The following is a 25,472-nucleotide window of genomic DNA, read 5'->3' as shown; positions in this document are numbered from 1 at the left end:
TTGGCCTTCTGTAATTGCATCACAAAGCGAAATCCATAAAAAAATGTTCAACCTATATTTAATTGAATACACTACAACGATTGATTGAGAACAGGTGTGGCAGGAGGCCACAGGCCTTGGTGTGGCTAGAGAAATTGAACTGCTGTACAACCCCAATTCCAATGAAGTTGGGACGTTGTGTTAAACATAAATAAAAACAGAATACAATGATTTGCAAATCATGTTCGACCTACATTTAATTGAATACACTATAAAGACAAGATATTTAATGTTCAAACTGATAAACTTTATGGTTTTTAGCAAATAATCATTAACTTAGAATATTATGGCTGCAACACGTTCCAAAAAAGCTGGGACAGGTGGCAAAAAAGAGTGAGAAAGTTGAGGAATGCTCATCAACACTTGTTTGGAACATCCCACTGGTGAACAGGCTAATGGGGAACAGGCGGGTGCCATGATTTGGTATAAAAGGAGCTTCCCTATATTTCTCAGTCATACACAAGCAAAGATGGGGCGAGGGTCCCCTCTCTGTGAACAAGTGCGTGAGAAAATAGTCGAACAGTTTAAGGACAATGTTCGTCAACGTAAAATTGCAAGGAATTTAGGAATTTCATCATCTACGGTCCATAATATCATCAAAAGGTTCAGAGAATCTGGAGAAATCACTGCATGTAAGCGGCATGGCCGAAAACCAACATTGAATGCCCGTAACCTTTGATCCCCTCAGGCGGCACTGCATTATTATTACAAGGTTATTACCACATGGGCTCAGAAACACTTCAGAAAACCAATGTCAGTAAATACAGTTCGGCGCTACATCCGTAAGTGCAACTTGAAACTCTACTATGCAAAGCAAAATCCATTTATCAACAACACCGAGAAATGCCGCTGGCTTCTCTGGGCCCGAGCTCATCTAAGATGGACTGATGCAAAGTGGAAAAGTGTTCTGTGGGCCGACGAGTCCACATTTAAAATTGTTTTTGGAATTTGTGGACGTCGTGTCCTCCGGGCAAAAGCAGAAAAGAACCATCCGGACTGTTATGGACGCAAAGTTCAAAAGCCAGCATTTGTGATGGGGCTGTGTTAGTGCCAATGGCATGGGTAACTTACACATCTGTGAAGGCACCATTAATGCTGAAAGGTACATACAGGTTTTGGAGAAACATATGCTGCCATCCAAGCAACCTCTTTTTCATGGACGCCCCTGCTTTTTTCAGCAAGACAATGCCAAACCACATTCTGCACGTGTTACAACAGCGTGGCTTCGTAGTAAAAGAGTGCGGGTACTAGACTGGCCTGCCTGCAGTCCAGACCTGTCTCCCATTGAAAATGTGTGGCGCATTATGAAGCGTAAAATACGACAACGGAGACCCCGGACTGTTGAACAGCTGAAGCTGTACATCAAGCAAGAATGGGAAAGAATTCCACCTAATTCCAAATATAGGTTGAACATGATTTGCAAATCATTGTATTCTGTTTTTATTTATGTTTAACACAACATCCCAACTTGATTGGAATAGGGGTTGTATTTTTAAAAAGAAAAAAAAAAAGAACTATGAACTAATTAATTTTTAGACCTGTGAACTATGTTAATCATTATAATTATAAACTATGATCTGAACTAGTTCGTTTTGGAACGGTGAACTGAACTTTGAAATAATTCACGTAGAAAATGAACTCTCCCGACACTGATCCTGTATTATACCACATCGCAATATATAGTATATCGCAGGTTTAAAAACAAATCCCGTCATTTTTTTCCAATATCGTGCAGCCCTAGTCTGCCTAATCCATCCGTATAGAAAACGGATGGATTACGCCGTTGCAATTTGGATTTGAATTCCCTCTGTAGTAAATGTGATCTTCCCAAATACATTAAATCCTAACATCTCCAGCAAAACCTTTGAGTCAAAACAAAATGATTGTCGCATTTCCTTTTATGTGTTTGCCCTCCTTGGAAAGGAAAAATCACTTCTTCAATCAATACTTCAATTCTGTCCTTTTTATCTTCATCAAGGCTCAGTCAATGAAGGTCAATCCCTTTTCCCTTTCACCAAGCCTGAGCAGCAGCAAGGTGAGTGAGTTGTGTGTGTGTTTGTGCGTGTGTGTGCGTGTGGTTGTGATGGTGGGGGGAGGGGGTGTATGGTCTCGTTTGTGTGTCCTCATGTTTGCTCATCTTTTGTGTCTTAATGTCACACAGAAAGTCGCTTGACAGCAAGCGGGATAGCTCTGAATTGCTCCTTTTGTGTCGCTCCCCTATGAAAACAAGCAAGTCAGGATGGTGGTATTCCCCCCATTTCCCAGAACGCCTAAATAAAGCTATAGTGCTACAACTCACCACATTTGCATACGCTGCGAAGAAATGCAAACGAGTGCGCTGGAAGAGTCCAGTCTTTTCCTCTTTTAACATGGTTCAACCTGGAAAGAACATCATCGCTTTGTGCAAGTGAAAAGAAGACGGCTGGTACCATTGTGTCCTGTAAAATGACAAAAAAAAAAAAAAAAAAAAAAACCTTGTGAGACAGGTCAATTTTACACAACTTCTCATCTTGGTTCACACTGGGTTGATGTGGAAAAAGAATGAAAATATTTTTGAATTTTTTTTTCAGAATTTCCCCAAAAACATGTTTATACAATTGGAATTAAGAGATAAGATACTGTATACAGTGTGCCAATGTCTTTGTATAGAGCTGCAACTAATGATTCTTTTAATAATTGATTAAGCTTTAGATTTTTTTTCAATTATTGACAAATTGGAGGACTTTTTCATGTTGTTTTAATTTTCATCCCTTTATTCAAAAACATTACTTTAGTTCAAATTGACAGTGCAGCAAATGCACAAATATAAATTGGTTATGATTCAGTTACCGTTTTGATCCGTAACATGTCACAAAATGTTCAAAAATGTTGTCATTGTTTTCCAAATTAAAAGCAGATGTTTGCAAAAGATAATCCTGGGATTGGCTGGCAACCAGTTCAGGGTGTACCCCGCCTCCTGCCCGATGATAGCTGGGATATGCTCAAGCACGCCCGCGACCCTAATGAGGAGAAGCGGCTCAGAAAATGGATGGATGGATGGACAAAAGATAATCAGTCTGCTACTACTGCTACTACAGAAATCTGAGAATATTTACTGTTGAGAGGCTGAAATTCCAAGGATTGAAACAATGTTTCTAAACAATTTATCATGTAAATCATTAGTTCTTGATTAATCGATTAATTGTTGCAACTGGTGTCTTTTATCCCTAAATTAAATGATTAGACAAAGGAAATAAAAATTAAGAGTCAATCAACTTTTTAGTCACTGTGCAGGGCACAGGTACTCAATAAAAATAGGTCTGCCACATAGTGTTGAGATAGCACTCAATTCCACTTCTGATGCCAATGTGGCAAGCGGTCCTATCAGATTTCATGATTGTGCATTTGTACACGATCGAGGCAGCAGGTAGCTTGTAAATGTTCCTTTTCCTTTATTCTCCTTCTTGCTTTTAGAATAAGATGGAAGAGTGTGGCGAGATGTCCCCGGCACTTCCTCCCTCTCACGGCCCGTCCGCCTCCCAGACGGCACTGCAACACACACAGCTCATGCTGACCGGCTCCCAGCTGGCAGGGGTGAGACGTCACGTTCCCACTCATTCCCTATTCCCTCGTCACTGTAATGACTATATATTTCACTAACAAATCCACTAGAAATCCTAGTGTAGTGATTAAGGAGTAGGCAATAAATAAATGATAGCTGTGCTCATCAATTAGCGTTCTTCAATCATTCACTTATTCCATTCATCTTATTCCCTGAATAATGATGAAATTCTGAGGCGATTGTGTATATGTAGTACTGTAATATGATAAGTAGGGCCAGACCTACTGTATATGGATTTTTTTAGGTCAATGCAGATTCTGATATTTGGCAGACAACCAATTAATCGGCTGACTAATTTAAAAAATATATATAAATCCTTTTTATAGTGAATTAAATAGCTTCATTTTTAGTCCCTTAATGCTTACAGCAACAAAGATATTAATTCCAGGCAAAATATTCGACTGTTTTGCAAAACTTTGTCCTTTAGTATCTGTTTAACTTTACAACAGAGGAATTTTTCATGTACAAAAACAAGCAGAAAGCATTAACTGATTAAGTTATCTTTTAATTTAGGCCATAGATGTATGCAGTAAAAAAGCAACATCATGAGTGAAGTAACTGGCAAAACATTATTAATGCATGACGGCCTTTAATGTTAAATTACATTTCTTCTACTTCATTATTTTCTTTGCCATGAAGTGATGACAAAATAAAGCCCAGGGACGTCTTTCCCATGTCAAAACATCTCATCTTTGCCAGAATTGCATTGCATTCATTCTAGTCTCACCACATATTTGAACAGCACAACAAAATGGAAAACTCACTATTTAGGGCACTATGTAGTGGATAGGGACTGATTCCAAACACAGCCATACACTCACACACTCTCTCTTGGGCTCACTCTTTGCTTTTGCTTTGGCTTGCAACTTCTTATTAACACTTCCTCTCCCGCCTTGGCGCCGCTCCCAGCTCACGGCTCTGTTGCCGGCGCAGCAGCAGCTTCTGTTGCAGCAGGCCCAGGCTCAGCTGCTGGCCGCCGCCGTGCAGCAGTCCAGCGCCGCGCACGCTGCTCACGCCGCCCACGCCGCCGCCCAGGCCAATCAGCAAGCTCAGGCAGCGGCCGCCGTGGCAGCCAATCATCAGGCCCAGAAGCAGCAGCAGCAACATACACAGCAGGCACAGCAGCAGCAGCAGGCGGTGCAAACAGGCCAGCAGGGTCAGGGACAGAGCACACAGGAACACACTTCCCAAAGCGTCCCTGCCCCACCTCCTCCGCCCCAGCTTGCCCTCTCTCAGCCAATCCAGCTCACCGCCCAGGTACTGGCAGCCAATCGGAGCCGTCGAGGGCGTTACGGAGTGAGCCTTCAACAGTGGTTCTCAAACTGGGGTCCACAAGCCCTACCTTGGGGAGCCCAAATTATTTACAACAAATGTCGTATCATTTTTCAAAAAGTGCATAGAGTGAAGCCCCGCCTATTCACGAATTCACCTGTTTTTGTTTTGTTTTTTTCTTGTGGAACCTATCCTTAGCTATTTCACTGATAAGCTCACCTATTTGCATTTTCTTTTGCTATTGCTGTAAAAGCCCAAGATGCCAGAAAATGGCACTTAAGAAATTTGTGTCATGGAAGTATGTTGAAGTGATACATCTTGACTCTTCTAAGATCTCAGTATGTTGAGGCGGAGCTAGGTTTAGCCCGGGTTGTTAGCGGAAGGTACGAGAGTCTTCACCACTTTTGCATATTTTTGCCCTGCTTCGTGACTACTAAAAAGGTGAAGCTAATGGAGGACAGAGGTCTTGTTATTGCTTGACAATTGCTATTTTTACTGGTTGCAAGGGCAACATGTGCAAACTTGACCTGCATTTTTTTCAAAATCAGATCATCTGTAAGCCATTTATTTTAAGACTAATTTAAGATGACTTTTAAATAATATTTAGGTGTTTTAGGCTTTTAGTTTGTGGTGCGTTTACAGTTTAAACTTTATTTAGGCACGTTTTTGAACACTTCATGTCGTTTTTTAGCATTAGTTTTTTAATAGCCACTTAGCAAATTCAATACACATGCAGTGAAGACTCTCCGTTATCTCTTTCACTAACAACCCAGGCGAAACTTAGCTCCTCCTCTTAGTCTTTCATTTGAGACAGATCACTCAGGTCAAATAGTGGAGTACAGAGTCCAAAGCAAACATGGTGAAGCCGCATTTAGCTGTTATGCTGCACACAAATCCAATAAGTTACCAACAGAAGTGACGTCAGCGCCAAATGTAAATGTTTTCAAGTCCAGGTTAAAAACTCTTCTTTTTTTCTCATGCTTTTTAGAGCATTTCCACTTTTAAATCATATTTCTTGCACTGTACGCTGTTTTAATTGTATTTTTTTTCCTCTTTGTTTTAAATGTTTAGGAGCTGTTTATTTTTCGTTGTTTTCAAATGCTTTTAATCATGTAAAGCACATTGAGTTACAATGTGTATGAAATGCGCCATATATATTGCTTTGCTTTCCTCGACACCGATTACAACTTTCCTATTAGTCAGGGCTTTGGCGCCATCTTGTGGCATCTTAGGGTGTTACAGAAAGAACTCTGAATAAATGAGTTTTCAACGATTTTAGGTTCCATGGGAAAAAACACAAATAGGTGATTCGTGAATAGCAAACAGTGAATGGGTGAGGGTTCACTGTACTGAGGTTGAAATGTTACAAAAATAAACAATTCCCTCTGCATTTAGGGTTGCACATGGTAGTTAATTGGCATTAGGAATATGAGGCGCTCCTTGGGGAAAGAATGTTTGAGAACCCCTGATTTTTGATTCCCGTTTTCACCTGGCATGCCATTTTCCCCCTGTTCTGCTTACACACACACTTCTGCCGTTCTTTTATTGTGTCACATGGTCTTGGTTGTGGTCTTCATCAGGACATCCAGCAGTTGCTGCAGCTCCAGCAGCTGGTTTTGGTGCCCGGCCACTCGCTCCCGTCACCTGCACAGTTCCTCCTCCAACAAGCGCAGCAGGGCCAGCAAGGTAGTGTGACTGGGGGGGGATTTTTTTTTTTAAATAAAATTTAAAAAGTCCATTTTTTGAAGAATTTCATAAACATTTAAATGCCATAATTGATTTCAGGACTCCTATCGACACCAAATCTTATTCCACTACCTCAACCAAACCAAGGGAGCCTCCTGTCTGCTCAGAGTAGAATGGGACTCCAAGCACAGGTAGGAGAAAATATTCATGCTGTTTGTTAGGCAAGGAAGCACATTTGGTTACTATGAGGCAGTGGGACAACGTTATTTGGGGACGGGCAATGCAAATCAGTAAGAGTTTAGTCCATCGTGTCAACTTGATTGTTCATTAATGGCATCATGATTCAATTGAGGCAAAATGGAGTGCGCTACTTGGCTGCAATCAACAGAGGCGCTGTTGTAAGAAAAAAATTACACCAGCTCGGACATACTGTACATACAATCTGTTCAAGAACAGGAAACAGGAGTTCCGAACATTTAGAGAGCTTCTCTCCTCCCATTCTAAAAATACAAATCAATTAATGGACTTAATTAATCAATAAATTAATTAAATGCCCAACATATGTGATGCAGATTTAATGCAATTATTGTATTAAGTAAAATTGATTTAATAAAAATGATAACCTATTTTTTCTTATTTAATTTATGGAATTAAAAAAAATATGTTCTTCCCAATCTGCATCATCATGTGATGCAGATTATTTAATGCATTTATTGTATTATATTACATGTTATAATATTTATTTAAAATCGATCAATACAAATATTGTTAATTTCTTATTCAATTCATAAAATAAATGTCTATCTCTGTGTAATGCAGTTTTTTAAATGAAATGATTTATATTAATTAGATTACCATATAGTAATATAAGAACAGTATTATGAATTAATACAATTTAAAAAAACATTTTAAATCCTGTTTGTATTTAAAAATACTATTATATTGTGTCCTATTAATTAAATTAAATGAAAACATGAATGAATAAATATTTTATTTATTGATTATATAGTATGCAGATTAATTCAATATACATATATTGACATTAGATTAAATTAAATTACGTGCTGATCGGCAAGTGGTTAGGAAATCGACCTCACAGTTCTGAGGTTGGTTTTTCGAATCCAGGCTCTGGTATTTTCTCCGGGTACTCCAATTTCCTTCCACGTTCCGGAAACATGCACGTTAAGTTCATTGAAGACTCTGGATTGTTCCTCGGTGTAATGGTTGTTTGTTTTCGTTTGTCTACATGTGCCCTGCGATTGGCTAGCGACCAGTCCGGGGTGTAGCCAGCCCCTGGCCTGAAATCAGCTGGCATAGGCTCCAGAAACCTTATCTGTTACTATTAACGTGTTAATGGGGGTGTATTGTTTCAGCGAGACAAGAGCATGGAGGTGAGCGGTGGCGGCCTGAGCACGGTGCCCCCCGTACCCTCTCACCCCGAGGAGCCCAGCGACCTGGAGGAGCTGGAGCAGTTCGCCCGGACTTTCAAACAGAGACGCATAAAACTGGGCTTCACCCAGGTCGGGACGTCAACATTCCTATCCGCTGTACTTTTGTGTGTTTTCTGCTGAGTCAACGTGGCGATCCTTGCAGGGAGATGTCGGCCTGGCCATGGGGAAGCTGTACGGCAACGACTTCAGCCAGACCACCATCTCCCGCTTTGAGGCCCTCAACCTGAGCTTTAAGAACATGTGCAAGCTGAAACCGCTGCTGGAGAAGTGGCTCAACGATGCAGGTTCGACCCTCCTCCTCTTGAGTATAAATGCATTAGATGATAGCTGGATAGACTATGACTGTGGGTTGGTGACTGCCCACATTCCAGAGACCATGTCCATAGACAGCACCCTTCCCAGCCCCAGCTCGCTATCCTCGCCATCGCTGGGCTTCGACGGCATGCCGGGCCGCCGCAGAAAGAAGAGAACCAGCATCGAGACCAATGTACGCGTTGCCCTGGAGCGTGCTTTCTTGACGGTAAGACACAGGCCTCGTTTGAGTACTTCGGTTTTAAGATTCAATAAAGTGCTCGAAATGTAATTCCTTTTTAAAAGTTTCATTGTAACATGGAGAGAAAAAAAACATTGATCAATAAATAAACTTAAATTTCTTCTCATTCATATTATGATGATGCAAAAAAATTGATATTTTTCCCATTAATGTTATTTTTGTTTTTTAATTGCCAATTAATCAATTGACTGTGAGTTGTGAGAGTCATGAATTTACCCAACAGGGTTAATAAAGTATCAATCTAAAGTATCTATCAATCTAGCCATCCATCCATCCAACCGTTCATTGTTGATTAAATTCTGAGAGGCAAGACCTCATCGTAAGGCTAATTGTAAAATAATTAGAATATTTAAAATTTTCTTTTTGAATATTTTAAATGAAAGATAATGGTGATTAAACATTGTTGAATAAATGGTGAGATAAGCATTTACTAACACATTATTTTAATTTTATATTTTCTTCCTGGCCATTTACATTTCTGATTTAATGCTGCAAGACATGTATTTACACTAACGCTATTGTTAATTGTTAATATTTAGATTCAATGAAAATAGATATTTTTTATTTTTGCCCATTTTAATTTTTTATTGTTGATTAAACAGTATTGAGTAAATTCTGAAACAAGCATTTTTTATTTTTTTTTAGATTTAGATTATTTTAAATAAAAATGTTGATTGAATAATATTGTTTTAATTGCGGAAGAAGCATTTTATGCAAATGCTAATTTAAACAAATATTCTGATACAATTTTTTTATATTTTGTGGCAGGGTTGCAACGATTATTTTAATAATTGATCTGTCAATTAATTTTTTGATTAATCGATGAATCAGATTAAAAAAAGTTTTATTTTTATCCCTTTATTCAAAAACAGGACATTATTTCAAATTGAAGGCGCAAAAAAATCCATAAACAGATTGATTATAATTCAGTTACTGGTTTGGTGTACCATCCGTCAGAAAACCGGCAAAAATGTTGATCATCATTTTCCAAAGTATAAGCAGATTTTTGCAAATTTCCTATTTTAATTCAACAAAGATAATCAGTCTGCTTTCATCGAGGATGACAGAAATCTGTGAGTATTTACTGTTGACTGGATTTGGACAATTTTATGTTACACAGGGTCTCTGAATCATTAATCCATTCATCCATCCATCCATTTTCTGTAACGTTCATCCTCACTAGGGTCGCGGGTGTGCTGGAGCCTATCCCAGCTATCTTTGGGCGAAAGACGGGCGGTACACCTTGAAGTGCTCGCCAGCCAATCGCAGGGCACATATAAACAAACAACCATTCACACTCACATTCACACCTATGGGCAATTTAGAGTCTTCAATCAATCTACCACGCATGTTTTTGGTATGTGGGATGAAACCGGAGTTCCACACAGAGTTCAGAACTGTGAGGCAGATGTGCTAACCAGTGGCTCACCGTGCCGCCTGAATCATTAATCGATTATCAAAATATAGTAGTTGTTGATTAATTAGTTGATGATTAATTGATTAATTTTTGCACCTCTGTTTTGTATCCAATATTGGTGAGGAACAAGCATTGACACTAATGTTAGTGTCCAAAAATATTGTATATCTTTTTATAAATTCTTCTTCATGAAATGTAATTGTTGCTTTATCTTAACATAACAGCAATCACGATAGTTAAACCAAAGTATACTTTTATTCTTTTATTTGTTTTTTGTAGTGACAATATTCATTTTAAAAAGTGACTAAATGTTAAAAAAAACATGCATCGACGCAAGAAAATGATCCAAAATGTTGAAAATATTTTATTTTATATATTTTTAAATAGTGGCACAGCGGATGACTGGTTAGAGCGTCAGCCTCACAGTTCTGAGGTGCGGGGTTCAATCCCCGTCCCCGCCTGTGTGGAGTTTGCATGTTCTCCCCGTGCCTGCGTGGCTTTTCTCCGGGCACTCCAGTTTCCTCCCACATCGCAAAAACATGCATTAATTGGAGACTCTAAATTGCCCGTAGGCATGACTGTGAGTGCGAATGGTTGTTTGTTTCTATGTGCCCTGCGATTGGCTGGCAACCAGTTCAGGGTGTACCCCGCCTCCTGCCCGATGACAGCTGGGATAGGCTCCAGCACGCCCGCGACCCTTGTGAGGAGAAGCGGCGCAGAAAATGGATGGATGGATGGATGGATGGTTTTAATTCAAAGAATGCAGCTCTTATGCTTTTTACCACCCCCAGGGGGCATAATGGCTTGACATCTTTGGGGTGCTATAGAACGCTGTGGTGTATTAACCAGGGCTTTTTCAGTTTGCATCACTCAGCATTCAGTTCCAGGAGGAAAATTTCAATTTCTACTTTTGTGATGAAGTCAAGCATTGCATTATAAATGTTGTAGTGGTCCGTGTTTGCTGAAGGAGCTGAACTGCCGTTGCAGAACCAGAAGCCTACCTCAGAGGAGATCCTGCTGCTCGCCGAGCAGCTCATCATGGAGAAGGAGGTGATCCGGGTGTGGTTCTGCAACCGCCGACAGAAGGAGAAACGCATCAACCCCAGCAGTTCCACCCCTCCCCTGCCCAACCAGCCTGCCAGCGCCCCGCCCGCGCACAAGGCCCCCTGCTACAGCTCCAACATGGTGCGTCAGTTGGCATCTTTGATGTTTGATCTTAAAAATAAATACAATCTTCCCTAATCTGCGACATTGCAGTTCAGCTATCCCACCCCAGCTATACTTAAATTTTTTTATGTAACAAGTCTACTTGTCTGTCGCTATATTACGGAAATCTGTGTTTTATAGCGGCCATTTTTAAAGTTGTTTTTTTTAACAGCTTTTGTCGTTAACATAAATACTATACAGCAGGGGTTCTCAAAAATTTGGGGTCCAGGCATCCCTTACAGGGAATATTTTTTTACAAGGACCCCTTCATAATCCCAACAGCAATACATTGGAATGTTAGTAAAATACACTGTAGTTTTAAAAAAAAAAAAAAAAAGACATATGTTGTCAGGATCAAAACTTGTAATCCTATGAAAATTAAGGTGCGTTTTTCCATGGTAGTCATGACATTACGAAGTTGAAGTCAAAATTTAATGAGGGAAGAGGCACATTTTAACAAGTGTATTTCAAAACTATAACTTTGTTTTCATAATGGTACACATTTTATTTAGGAAAATATGTGTTTATTTACTAAGAAATGGGACTGTACTCTCAAAAAACAAATTATGGTATATATACATATATATATATATAAAGGGATATATATATATATATATATATATATATGTATATATATATATATATATATATGTATTTATATATATATATATATATATATATATGTATTTATATATATATATATATATATATGACAGTTTGAAACTGTCGCTCTACAATAGTGGAACATTGAAATATTGATTGATATGCTATAAAAGTCAACATGTATATAAAATAAGGAACATTTAAGCTGTATCATGTGATTTTCAAGCTCTTATTATTGTTATTGTATTTTTATCTGTCACTTCCTTCCCCTCGATGACAGATGAGCAGCCAGCTGACACAGGCCGTGACCAGTCTCAGTAGCACAACGGCGACCTCCATGTCCCCCATCTGCCCCCTGACCTCCAGCCTCACCTCCAGTTCTGCCCCGTCCCCGGTGACCCCTCCTCCTGCTCCTCCCGCTGCTCCTCCACGCAGCACGGCCAGCCCGGCCAGCCACAGTACACTCAATCTCAATACTGGGTAAGATGTTCGCAAATTGTCGTCCCTTGCTTCACTTTTTGCAGCTTCACAGATTTTTATATCATACTGATCAAATTTTGTATTTTATATTTTTCGCTGTATCACAGTATTTCGCAGTGATTATTTTTCCACACGACTGTTACTGCAGAGCATTAAGCGCAAGTCAGGACGGAAGAGTGCGTAAAAGCAAAGCAAATTTATTTATATAGCACATTTCATACACAAGCTAACTCAATGTGCTTTACATGATTAAAAGTATTTAAAAAAAAGAAAAAAAGCTTATAAACCTTTAAAACAAAGAAACAAAGTGCAAAAAATATTTAAAAGTAGAAATGCTCTAAAAAGCATGGGGAAAAAAGAAGAGTTTTTAACCTGGACTTAAAAATATTCACACTTGGGGCTGATGTTACTTCTGTTGGCAACTTATTCCATTTGTGTGCAGCATAATAGCTAAATGCTGCTTCGCCATGTTTGCTTTGGACTCTCTGCTCCACTATTTTTACCTGAGTCTGTCGATTTCAGAGCCCTTCTGGGTTTATTTCCCATTAGCATTTCTTTCATGTATTCAGGACCTAAACCATTTAGTGATTTATAGACCAGTAGCAGAACTTTAAAATCTATTCTAATGCTGACTAGGAGCCAGTGTAAAGACTTTACAATTGGAATAATTTGCTTTGACTTCTTTGTTCTGGTCAGAACCCGAGCTTCAGCATTCTGAATGCGCTGCAACTGTTTAATGCTCTTTTGGGGGAGTCCAGTCAGTAGACCATTACAATAGTCAAGTCTACTTGAGATAAAAGCATGGATGAGCTTCTCCTGGTCTGCTTGGCACATACAAGCCTTCACTCTGGATATGTTCTTCAGATGGTAGAAGGCAGTTTTAGTAATTGATTTGATATGACTGTTGAAAGTCAGGTCGGAATCTATCAGTACACCAAGGTTTCAGACTTGGTCTTTGGTTTTTAAAGAGAGTGACTCCAGGTATTTACTAACAGCAATACTGTTTTCTTTATTGCCAAAAACAATTATCTCAGTTTTGTTATGGTTTAATTGAAGGAAATTTTGGCTCATCCAGTTATTTATCTGTTTTAGACAGTGACACAACACCTCAATTGGACTATAGTCATCTGGAGACACTGCTAGATATAATTATGTGTCATCTACATAGCTATGATAGTCAAAATTAAAGTTCTGAAGAATTTGACCCAAGGGTAGCATATACAGGCTGAACAGGCAGGGTCCAAGAACTGACCCTTGTCCAATGGTTACAAAATAACTCCTTTCCTCCAGGTAGGACCTGAACCATTTAAAGACTGTTCCATTTAGTCCTACCCACGTTTCCAACATGTTCAGCAGTATATTATGATCTACCGTCTCAAAAGCCGCACTGAGATCCAAAAAGACCAGAATTGACACCTTTCCCGAGTCAGTATTCAACCTTATATCATTTAGCACTTTGATAAGAGCAGATTCTGTACTGTGATGTGTTCGGAAACCTGATTGAAATTTTTCAAAAAGTCCATTTAAGTTCAAGAAATTGCTGAGTTGATTAAAAACAACTTTTTCAGCAATCTTGGCTATGAAAGGGAGATTTGAGATGTCTCTATAGCTTGCTAACATGGAAGCATCCATGGTTCTATTTTTTTAGAAGAGACAATGTCCAAAGTTTGGGATCATTTCACACTTAATAAAACAAGCAAAGGTGCAATGTGCCTATTGCAAAACTGGCTTAAGTTACACAACTGCACGTCTACAGTAAAGTAAACATCGTTAGCTAATTTAAGATTGCCTACCACGGGTAGTTAGAATAAATTGTATTTCCTTCACCAGTGGTCAAGGGTAGAAGACAAAGACTTTAGTGTATTTTCAGTCCCTTTATTGAACAAAGGTAACGAAAAAAACACAAGCACATTTTCACACACACGACCTCCCGTTTGCCAACCGACTCACGCAACATACAGAGTGATTTAAGGGTTAGCCAGTCAACAGTCAGCCAAATCTACACTCTCATTTGTTGACTCCAATTGGTCTGAAATGTAACCCCTGCGATAAACGTACTGTAACATAAATCCAGGCTCCGGAGAAAACTCTGCGCACTCCAAATGGTCATTTGAATCTATTAAATATCAACAATCACAATAACAATTATAATTAGCAAAAAAAATAATAATACTAAAAATTAAATATCGATATTTCTATGTGACTCTTGGCATTTAAATCCATAAGAAAATTAACAGGCACAACCTCTCTTTGCTCCAATCGAATATTTTTTCTTCTTTCCAAAACCCCAAATGAACCCGCATCAATGCAGGCCCTGGATCAAGCTATGCGTTTGTTCACATAGTAGTTTGATTCCATCAGAAAAATTCAATAGGCTCACTATTCTCCACACGAAAGAAACGTATATTTGTTTTATTTTATTTTTCAAAGCACTAAATGAACGCAAATTAGTAGAAGCTCTGGATAAATCTATGTGATTGGCAAGTCATTTGAATCCATCAAAATCAGAATTAGAATCATCTATATTTGCCAAGTATGGCCAAAAAAAACATAAGGAAGTTGTCTCCGGTAGTTGGAGCCGCTCTAGTACGACAACAGACAGTCAATTGACAGAGAACACTTTTGAGACATAAAGACATTGACAAAAACAGTCACTGCGCAATAAAGGGTTGCTAGTTATCTGGTAATGCCGGTACCATTTTTTAAATTGTTTATATTTTATTTTTTTTGACAATTGTGCAAAAAGATGCAGAGTCCTCGAGCACTTAGAGCAGTTCGAATGACTAATATAGCAAGAGTCCGGTGCAATGACCATTGTGCAAAGGGCGCGGAGACTTCAAGGAGTGTATGCAGTTTAAAGTGACTAGTAGCGCAATAATCTGGGACAATGTTGATTGTGCAAATGTTGCAGATACTCCTCAGTCAGTGTGCAAGTGGGGCAGATGCTACTCTGGCATGAGTGGCCAGTATTGGTCAACAACAGATGTGCAAATAGTGCAAAGTGGCGAGACTACTACAGCGAGTGCATGAGACAGAAATGTGACAACAAACTCAAGACAAAAAAATTGGCAGCATGCCGTTTAAGAAGTTGATGGCAAGAGAGAAGAAGCTGTTGGAATGTTTGCTAGTTCTAGTTTGCATTGATCGGTAGCGCCTACCTTAGGGAAAGAGCTGGAAGAGCTGGTAACCGGGATGTGGAGGGTCCGAGAGGATTTTGCACGCTCTTGTCTTAGTTCTGGCAGCGTGCAAGTCCTCCAGGGTGGGTAGGGGGGTACCGACAATCTTTTCAGCAGTTTTGATTGTACGTTGCAGTCGGAGTTTGTCCTTTTTTGTAGCAGCACCAAACCAGACTGTGATGGAAGAACACAGGATTGATTTGATGACCGCTGTGTAGAACTGTCTCAGCAGCTCCCGTGGCAGGCCGTACTTTCTCAGAAACCGCAGGAAGTACATCCTCTGCTGGGCCTTTTTGAGGATGGAGTTGATATTGATCGCCCACTTCAGGTCCTGAGAGACTGTAATTCCCAGGAACTTGAAGGTCTCGACGGTTGACACAAGGCAGCTGGACAACACGAGGGGCAGATGTGGCAAAGGATGCCTCCTGAAGTCCACGATCATCTCTACAGTCTTGAGCGTGTTCAGCTCGAGGTTGTGTCGGCCGCACCACAGCTCCAGCCGCTCCACTTTCTGCCATATGCAGACTCGTCAACGTCTTTGATGAGGCCGATGACAGTGGTGTCATCTGAGGTGCAGTCGTTCGTGTAGAGAGAGAAGAGCAGCGGAGAGAGGAAACAACCTTGGGGTGCCCCAGTGCTGAGGCTGCGTGTGGATGAGGTGGTCTCCCCCAGCCTCACCTGCTGTGTCCTGCCCGTCATGAAGCTGTAAATCCACTGGCAGATGGCAGGCAAGATGCTGAGTTGAAGAAGCTTGGAGGAAAGGAGTTCAGGGATGGTGTTGAACACTGAGCTGAAGTCCACGAACAGGATCCTCGCGTAGGTCCCTGCAATGTCAAGGTGTTCTAGGATGAAGTGCAGTCCCATGTTGACTGCATCATCCGCAGACCTCTTCCCTCGGTAGGAAAACTGCAGGGGGTCCAGCAGCGGACCTGTGACACTCTTGAGGTGGTCCAGCACGAGACGCTCAAAGGACTTCATGACCACAGATGTCAAGGCGACAGGCCTGTAGTCATTTAGACGCGTGATTGTAGGTTTCTTTGGGACTGGAATGATGGTGGAGTGTTTGAAACAGGATGGTACTTCGCACAGTTCCAGAGATCTATTGAAGAGCTGTGTGAAGACTGGAGTGATATGGTCCTCGCACTTTCACACTGTTGTCTGGTCCAAGAGAATTTTCTGTTTTTTTTCTCCCCTTTCCAAACGTGTTAGTTGAATCCATCTAAAATCAAGAGTCACACCTTTTATCTGTTCTAAGAATTCCCCCCCTTCCCTGTTATAAAACACTAAATTATCCCAGATAAATGCAGGCGCTGGGTAATGCTATGCAACCATAGTTTGTGTTGAATAATGTAACCACTGAAGACATGCAACATGGGTGCATGATTGCGTACATGGAAGATGCATGGTGTTAGTGCTTTATGATCCTCTCCATTTGAAGTGCTTTGCTACCTTTTTGTGGCATCTATATGAAATTGCATCATTTATTTGTTTGATTTTCACTATTGGTTGCAGGGCACATCACTGTGCAAGTAAAAGTGAGTTACCAGCTTAGTCACGGAACAGATTGAACTTGTACGTCAAGGTAGCACTGTATAAGCAATGCTTCTCAACCTGTTTTGTGTATTTGTTTGTATATGTGTTCACAGCTTGTGGCGTGTGGGTAAAAAGAACGGTGACGTGTCAAGCTACATCACCGACTTCACTGCAAACTTGAGGTGAAACACGACACATCACGCACTCATCACGGGCTGCACGCAAACCTCAAATCAAGGAGGCTGTTCTTGTGAGATTGTAGTAGGCTTTTCTACAAATTCTCTGTCAAAAACAGCTTTTTTGTTTTTGCTTTGAAAGATGCCCTTACCTCAGGAAATGATAACAAAATGTAGTGTTTTGTGGCAGATTCTGGTTTATTAAGAAAAGCACTGTTTGGGTTATTTTAGGATTAGTGCGTGTTGTGGTTTAACCTTTTATATGGTTTCCTTCTAAATTCTCATGATCAGCTTTGATCCAAAATGCTCTTTACTCCTTTCAGGTGTTCTTTTTACACATGACTAAGTGTCTATAAGTCTATTTTCACTTGTTTGATTGGATGTGCAGTGGAACCTCTCAAGTCAAATGCTATTTATTGCTCAATTTGTTCCTAACTATTAAGCAACATGCAAACGCCACACAGGCGAGGCAGGATTTGAACTCAGGTCCTCAGAATTGTGAGGCAGATGTGCTAACCAGTGCCTCACCGTGCTGCCTCAAACTGTATCATGTAACTTAAAAACAAATGATGTTCTGACCCTGAGCTTTGCTAAAAAACGACAAAGAAAAAACAAACACATTTTGATTTTATTTTAGAGGTTCCACTGTATATCCTGCTTTTCTTTTGTAAGCTGCTAAACTTGCTTTTTATTTCCTCCTTTTCTCCTCTGCTTGTCTGTATGTATGCATTTCATGTATTCTGCTGCTGCGTGTGCGTGTGTGTGTGACACAACAGGAACACTGTGATGGGGGTTAACACAGGGATGAACCAAGCCCTCCTCGGTAACAATCCCCTGGCCACTATACAAGGTGTGTGTTTGAGAGACCATTCAAGGCAAATAGCTCAGTAGATGATAGCACAGATTTCAAGGTCCATTTCAAACATCATCAATTTAGCTTCGTTTTACTAAGGAGCATTTTGGCGACATGGAAAAACAAAAGAAATAATTATTCTACTCAAAAAATATAAATGCCACTCAGCCCCACCCAGTGCTGGTCCCAAGCCTAGGGAAGGTTGATTTTTTTTTCTCAAAAATATTTACAAAAAAAAATCGTGAAAATATGCAACTTTTAAAATTAGAAATAAAAACACTTTTCTCAAACATTTTTTCACAAAAATCTACAGCTTTTTTTTTTTTATTCTGAAAAGAAACTTTTTTTCTTGAAATACATATATTTAAAAAAATTCAAATATGCACATTTATTTTTCTTTTTTCCCCTCATGAAAATATACAACTTTTCATTCAACTTTCATTCTCAAATAATAATGTTTTTTCATTAAAATAAAATTTTATTTGGAATACATATAAAAAATCTTGATAATATACATTTTTCCTCGGAGGATTCCGACTTTTTATTTCTAGTGTATTTTTCTCTTCTGTGTATAGCTATACTATACAATACTATATATAATACTCCTTTGTACCATTTAAAGATTCTCAAAAAATTTCTCAGAAATCCATTATTAATTTTTTTTTCTCCAGAAAATGTAAAAATCTTTTCTTGGAAATATGCTACTTTTTTCTTTAAAAAAAAAGCATAAAAAATATAAACAACTTTTCTTCTAAATAAGCAACTTTTGAATCAAAATATAAACAATTTTCTCAAATGATATTTTTCAAAAATCTACAGCTTCATTTCTCAAAAATGTAGTATTTAAACTTTTTTTTCTCAAAAATGTAAAAAAAATATCAACTTTCCAGGGGTTTCCCCCAACATTTCCCCTGAAAATTTGTAACCTTTTATCTGGAATATATCAGTTTTTTTTCCTGAAATTAAACTATATATTTCTTTAGAATGTAAAAAATTATTACATATAACATCTTTCCTCCCCCTGTCTCCCTTGCCCTATGTTTTTTCTTTTTATTTACTCAATTTAAAGATTCTCTAAAATATGCATCTTTTTTCTCCCAAAAATATTTTTTCCCCCAAAAATGTACAAAAAATAAAATAAAACTTCCAGAAAATATGCCATCTTTCCTTTTATATAACAATATAACTTTTTTCTTGAAACTCACCACCTTAATGTCCAAAATAATATTTGTGTTTTTCTAGTCACAGAAGAGAAGACTCTTTTTCAAAAATCTAAAAAAAAAAAAACATTTTATAAATTAACAACTTTTTGTCTCGTACTAGAATTACTTTTTTCCTGTAGTGTAATTATTTTTTCAGTGTGGCCCTGAATGTTTATACCATTCAAAGAGCACTTTTGCTATTGAAAAAAACTACACCATCAAAATCCATTGCATGTGAGTAGTGTTGTTGTTGCGTGAATGTGTGTGCGAGTGTGTTCATCTTCCTCATGTGATTCTTTTCCTCCCTGCATCATTAGTCACAAATGACTGAAAAATTGGATCACTGTTATACAGCATATGCACCTCAGCAACCAAACATTGACACTCTCATGGGCCTTGGTACATGAAATGCTACATGATGCACCACACTAATAGGGCAAATGACATGGGCTGCCTGCAGCATGAAGAGCTGTTTGTGTGACCAGAAGAAACACAGCGTTGCCATGACAACGGCCCACTCACAACAGTTGCCACGCTGTCAATGATATAAGACGATAAGTAAACCTGAGCAGTGGCCACTTGGCGCTCTCCATGTCGGTACAGTACTCGTTTCACTATGGATAATTACACGCTCTTTACCAGCGTCAGTCAGCATTTTCACAAGGTCTTTTGCTTTAGTTCTTGGGTTGATATGCACATTTCGGACCAAAGCGTGTTCATCTCTGGGACACAGAACCCGTCTCCTTCCTGAGCGGTATGATGGTTGGACATTGCCATGGTGTTTATATATGTGTAAAATTGTTTGAACAGATGAACGTGGCACCTTCAGGCATCTGGAAATTGCACCCAAGGATGAGCCAGACTTGTGCAAGTCCAAAATTCTCTTCCCTATATCTTGACTGATTTCTTTTGACTTTTCCATAATGTTACATAAAGAAGCAATGTGTTTCAGGCTAGTTCAGATACGTCCACAGGTATTAATTAACTAATTAACTCAAATGTTGTCAATGAACCTATCACAAGCTTCAAAAGACATTAACTCATCTGGGTTATCCCAAAGTGTTTAAAGGTGTAGTAATCTTACTGTTTGTAAACTTCTGACTTTGAAAGTAACGAAAAATTCCCCCAAAAAATCCTTCTCCTATGATTCTGGCGTTTGGTAATCCTAATTGACTAACCGGAAAGTTTAGTCAGTTTTCATGTCAGACAGTGAGAAAAAAAACAAACAGAACGTCTTTTTATAAAGTGTATGTAAACAACTGCTTTCAACTGTATCCACAAATGAACAGGTAGTTATCATTTGCCTCATGCAACTGGCACCCCCCATTCACAAACATCTTGCTTTGTCTCACAGCAAAGTGAGACCGACAGAAACACCCCTCTCCACTAAAGCAAAAGCTTGTATGCGGTTAGAATGAACATAGAACACATTTTATAAGTGCAAAGGGGTATATTTTTCTAACATCTTTCCTCCCCCTGTCTCCCTCAGCCCTGGCAGCCAGTGGTGGCCAGCTGCCCCTTTCCAGTCTTGAGGGCGGCGGCAAGTTGATGCTGGGGGCGTCGGGCGGCCAGGGCGGCGGCCTGGCGTCCTCGCTCTTCCTCAACCACCCGGCCCTCCTCCACATGGGCCAGAGCCCAGGCGCCGGTCTGCTGAGCGCGGTGGCGGCCAAGGCCTCACGCCCATCACCCTTCGCCCCCTCGGCCAGCAGCATCAGCCCCACCCTCTGCTCCCCCTCCCCCTGCTCCAGCCCCGCCTCCTCCTGCTCGTCCAGCGAAATGGCACACAGCCCCAAGATGGAGTGACGCCGCCGGGCGGCCAATCAGAGAGGAGGAAGGAAGGAAGCGGGCTTCTCTGGACTTTCACACCAAAGCTAGCTCTTCCTCTCTCTCTTGCGCTCTTCTTTTTCTTCTGGCTCTCTCCGTCCTTCCCTCCTGCTCTTTCCGATGCCAAAAACCCACAGAATGGAAGAAGAGGGAAGGAGGGAGGGAAAGAGGAGGGGAGAAGGGGGCGGGAAGGGGAAGACGAAACCAAAAATCTTTATCTCGCCCCACAGAGGGATCTCTTTTTTGTTTTTGTTTTTTGTCAGCGTCAGTGTGGCACCTCAAGACTCTCTGAGCAAGAGAAGACGAGCAGAGAGGCCTGCTATCCAGCGCCTAAACCAAAAATGACAAAAGAAAACCAAGGAGGACAAAAAAAGGAGGATTTTTTTAAATGTATTTATTTTGCGGGTCCGATGAGGAAGAGGAGGAGGAGACATTTGAAACCAAAAATATACCTGAGGAGGCGGAGGAGGAACACACAATGACACAAAAATACCAATACCAAAATCCCAAATACCAAAAAATACGGAGAGAAAAGCTTTATTCAAAGGACATGTAAATAAATAGTGAAGCTATCCAGGACCAGGACTCCACTGCTTACACACACATCGTTTGTCCGTCATTTCATAGAGATGTTACCGCTATCTTAACATCGCCTTGTTACGCATTTAATCATCATCATCTCATCACACACCTTTGGTAGTGCGCTCCAAATGGAAGACCAAGGTACTGTAACTCTTGGATTGGAAGCTACGATCGGTGGCCGCTGCCTCTTGATTCCCCCTTTTGTCAATCAACTTCGTGTGTGTTGGTCCGTGTCGTCGTCCATCGCACCGTTCGTCCACGTCCGACTGCCATTAAACGCTCAAAATGGAAACCAAAGCATTTTTTTCCCCCAAGGCCTCGAGGGTCTTCTTCAAGAGCCTCGTCCAAGACACTTGACACCCTGAGGGGGCGGCGGGACGGGGGTTCAAACCAGGACACAATACCCCCTCCCCACACCGTCTCAACTGGGTCATCAGCTTAAAGTTTCCCCAAATGGGGTAAGTCAGTTGAACCACTTTTAGCGCAAGTTTTTCGAACAACCTGTGCGGGAAGTTAGTAGAAAAACCCAAAACGGGGTAGGTTTTGCCCAAAGGACTGCGCACCAGGCTAAGGGTGGGACACACGGCCGTGACGTCCCACCTTTTATAAAAGGATACCAAAAATAAACCCAAACCAAAAAGAGACAACCAACCCGAGGACTGACCGAAGCAAACCAAAAAAAACAACCAAATGTGTCTGGAGGGAGGAGGGGAGAACTTTTGGGTGCCACCCTCAAAGTGTGTAGCACAGGTGGATGGCCAAAAATAGGGGAGGGGCCCCGTCCAGCCTCCCTCTCCAGCCCAGCTCTTTTGGTCCTGGATGGAACCAAACGCAAACGACCTCACTGAACTGAATCTTCTTTTCAAAGAAATACTTATTTTCTGTCAGGTTGCTGTGATGCTGTTTTATCGTACTGTACCTTTTAGTGCTTATTATGACCACTCATTTGGAAGAGCCCACTCGCTGACTTACTACACAAAGCTCCTTAGTTTTTTTTTCTAGTTTTTATCAGGTGGTTGGGTTAAAACAAACAAAAACAAAAAACTGAAAATTTTATTTCCTGATTTTCCCAAAATGCCAAAAAACAAACAAACCAAATACACATGAAGTGACGGTCTGGGAAAATTGAACAGTTTTCAGTTTTTGGGCTGTTAGTGGGTGCCAAATACAAAGACACGGTCGCCATTATGACTTTGCAGGCTTGCTGGCGCCCGCCAGTGTCGCAGAGGCAGGCGGGCGTTTACCCAAAGACAACTCGGTTGTGACGTGGAGGTTGGCGCCTCAAAGGTGAAGCCTTTTGTCCATGTGGACTCTTTAGACGGAATGTATCTGTTAGTGCTTCTATAGATTTTTGTAGTTTAAAAAAAAAAAAAAAAAAAAAAAAAAAGATCTATGTTCTACTACTGCTTACTTATTGCCAATGTATTGGGGGGAAGAAAAAAAAAAAAACTGCGGAAAAAAAGATCCTTAAAAACATTGACTTGATTTTAGACCAAAAATTTAAACGCTCTCTCTTTTTTATTTTAAATTTAGACTTTTGATTGTACTATTTATTCAGGGTAGGGTTGATTTGTTCCCTTGCTATTTATTTGTTATTATTCTAATTTATTTTGTTTGAATATTCTGGGATGGATGCGACAATGTTCTTACCCACCAACATTCTTCTTCAAACCAAATAATTCTAATAATGCACCAAGAAGAGGGGAACTTCCTCATGTTTGAGAGGCGACACGTGACCATGTGACTTAGAAAATGTGTGGGGGGGGGGGGGGTCCAAGGTTTACAACGGTCCCGGCGCACCAGGTTTTCAAGTACCGAGCGGCGCTCTAAGAACTAGTTTGCTGGGCGGCGTAAGAATACGTCGTCACGTGGCACAAGAAAACACGCTCAATTAGCGCCGTACTTACTGATTTTCATTTGATTGTTTTATATTTATGGCCTAAAAATGTTTTTCATACATATATTTACTGTAATTATGACTACTGCTTTCTTGTAGGTTAGAGATAGAGTACAGTAACTCGCTTTACTCCATCGTAAATCGAGGACCCCCTGTACAACTTATTTTTTTGTACAGTAACATGTTTGTGAGCAGAGCAAAAAGTTGACTTTGACGTGTTAAACCTCTTTCTCCACCAGGAGAAACTATAAAAGCTTTACTGCTACGTGACCAAAAAGAAGCAAAACATTAGAAAGGATGCTCTCTTTTTTTTTTTAATCAATTGTGCTCCTGAAACCTTGGCTTTTTTTTTTTTTTTTTTTATCTTAATCTTTTTATTGTATTCCTTCATCCAGCATTGGATGTAAAAGAGAGATAGTTCATCATATACCTCATGTTCTCTGATGATAAACCAAATAGATGAATGCTTTAAACAAAAAATGGAGGGGGTTGGGGGTCTGTCTGGGTTACTGGGATGTTGTGCTGACACAAGTTTGGGGGTCCGACATCTGATTATGAGCCCTTTTCACGTGGAGCTCTTGCAAAATTGGCCCATCAGAGTCCTAATCAGACGATCCAAGATTTATTAGTGTTTGCCGTTTACACAGAACACAGCAAAAGCCTGATATTGACGCAGTTGTGCGCACTTTCACACAGCACGTATAAAATCGGAGAGCGATAATTGCTTTCAACGGGGCCGGACAAGTGAGTGTCGGGTGTTCCCTTTTCTTAAAAGTGTTCTGTTGTTGTGGGGAAAAGACATGATTTGCTTGAATTAGTAAAGTTGCAGTAAAAAAGAAATAAAATTGCACTCCAGTCGTTTGCATTTTACACAAGCCCAGCAAAGGCAGGATATATTGCTGTAATTGTGCACTTTCACTCAGCAACATCCCACAATCCGACAATTACATGACACCAGGGTCTTGGGTGACGTATGAAATACTTGTTCGACAGACGCAATTGCTTTCAACACAACAGGGCGAGAGAAGTGAGCGTCGTGTGTTAAATCTAACATCCATTTCCCGCCTTTTCTGGCATTCTCTGTTCCTAAAATGTTTCTGTTGTTCATATAAGATGGAAAAATTAGGAACATTTGGCTAAATGAGTCTCAAGTTGCACTTGCCATTGTTCCCAAACCTCTAGATGGCAAGTGCTTTCAACACAAAACCCAGCAAAGATGAGATAATGCCGCGACTCTTCTGAGACTTTTTGAAGAGTTGCATTTTATTCAGGAATAGGTTTTGCATCTTGCCACAAAGATTGGTCACAGTCTATCTGACAACAAGACACTAATTTGTGCATTCTTCCAAACAGTCAGGAGCGGGTTGGAGCAAAGGATGCTGGGCAACGATGAGCTCATTACTCCTGTGGTAACCCATTAGCATTGCTTTCAACACAACATAGAGGGAGAAGTGAGTGTTAAGTGTGAAATTCACACCCTGGTTTCGGCTTTGTGGAATATGCTTACCAACAGGCGTGGAATAGCCTTCCACGCAGGCGTCCGATACTACCTACGAACGCGGAATATCGTCATGCCAACTGTGCCACCCTCGCTCCGTGCAAATACAGAAAGCACTGTGACATAAAAAGGCGTCAAAATATTGTGTGTTCCTAGCAGCGTGAAAGGGGGTTGACTGATCCATGCTCCAGTCAGCACAAACTCAACTCGTGTAACCCCCGATACCCCCCACCCTGAAAACTCCCCAACCCAACGTTGAGCTTTGAAGGCCGCCCTCTCCTCTTACCCGGGACACTTCCTCTCAAACCCAGGCTGGGATCTGGTTGCCAGTCTGGCCCCAAAAGAGATCCATTCTGGACTTCTGTTCAGTTTCTAGAAACTTCCAAAATGACCGTGTGTCCTAGACTTTGAATCAGTAAACCG

General features: G+C 40.4%; 1 protein-coding gene across 4 annotated transcripts in view; it reads left to right on the top strand.

Annotated features, from left to right (window-relative positions):
- pou2f2b (POU class 2 homeobox 2b) overlaps positions 1-25,472 on the top strand; it is a 95,828-nt gene that overhangs the window by 67,883 nt on the left and 2,473 nt on the right. For 2 of the 4 annotated variants that reach the window (XM_061777056.1, XM_061777058.1), the window contains exons 4-16: positions 2,018-2,074; positions 3,493-3,612; positions 4,550-4,897; positions 6,493-6,598; positions 6,698-6,789; positions 7,972-8,118; positions 8,192-8,333; positions 8,421-8,569; positions 11,007-11,204; positions 12,109-12,308; positions 17,131-17,199; positions 17,970-18,043; positions 20,738-25,472. The exon at positions 20,738-25,472 is cut by the window's right edge and continues 2,473 nt beyond it. In XM_061777056.1, coding sequence (XP_061633040.1) covers positions 2,018-2,074; positions 3,493-3,612; positions 4,550-4,897; positions 6,493-6,598; positions 6,698-6,789; positions 7,972-8,118; positions 8,192-8,333; positions 8,421-8,569; positions 11,007-11,204; positions 12,109-12,308; positions 17,131-17,199; positions 17,970-18,043; positions 20,738-21,051 — 2,016 coding nt within the window. In that variant the 3' untranslated portion in view covers positions 21,052-25,472. The remainder of the gene's footprint in view (positions 1-2,017; positions 2,075-3,492; positions 3,613-4,549; positions 4,898-6,492; positions 6,599-6,697; positions 6,790-7,971; positions 8,119-8,191; positions 8,334-8,420; positions 8,570-11,006; positions 11,205-12,108; positions 12,309-17,130; positions 17,200-17,969; positions 18,044-20,737) is intronic. The other 2 variants (XM_061777059.1, XM_061777060.1) reach the window with 2 other exon arrangements.

The sequence above is a fragment of the Phyllopteryx taeniolatus genome, chromosome 6, assembly GCF_024500385.1.
Source record: "Phyllopteryx taeniolatus isolate TA_2022b chromosome 6, UOR_Ptae_1.2, whole genome shotgun sequence".
Lineage (NCBI taxonomy): Eukaryota > Metazoa > Chordata > Actinopteri > Syngnathiformes > Syngnathidae > Phyllopteryx > Phyllopteryx taeniolatus.
Note: the sequence above shows the minus strand (reverse complement) of the source record. Positions and strands in the feature narration are given on the sequence as shown.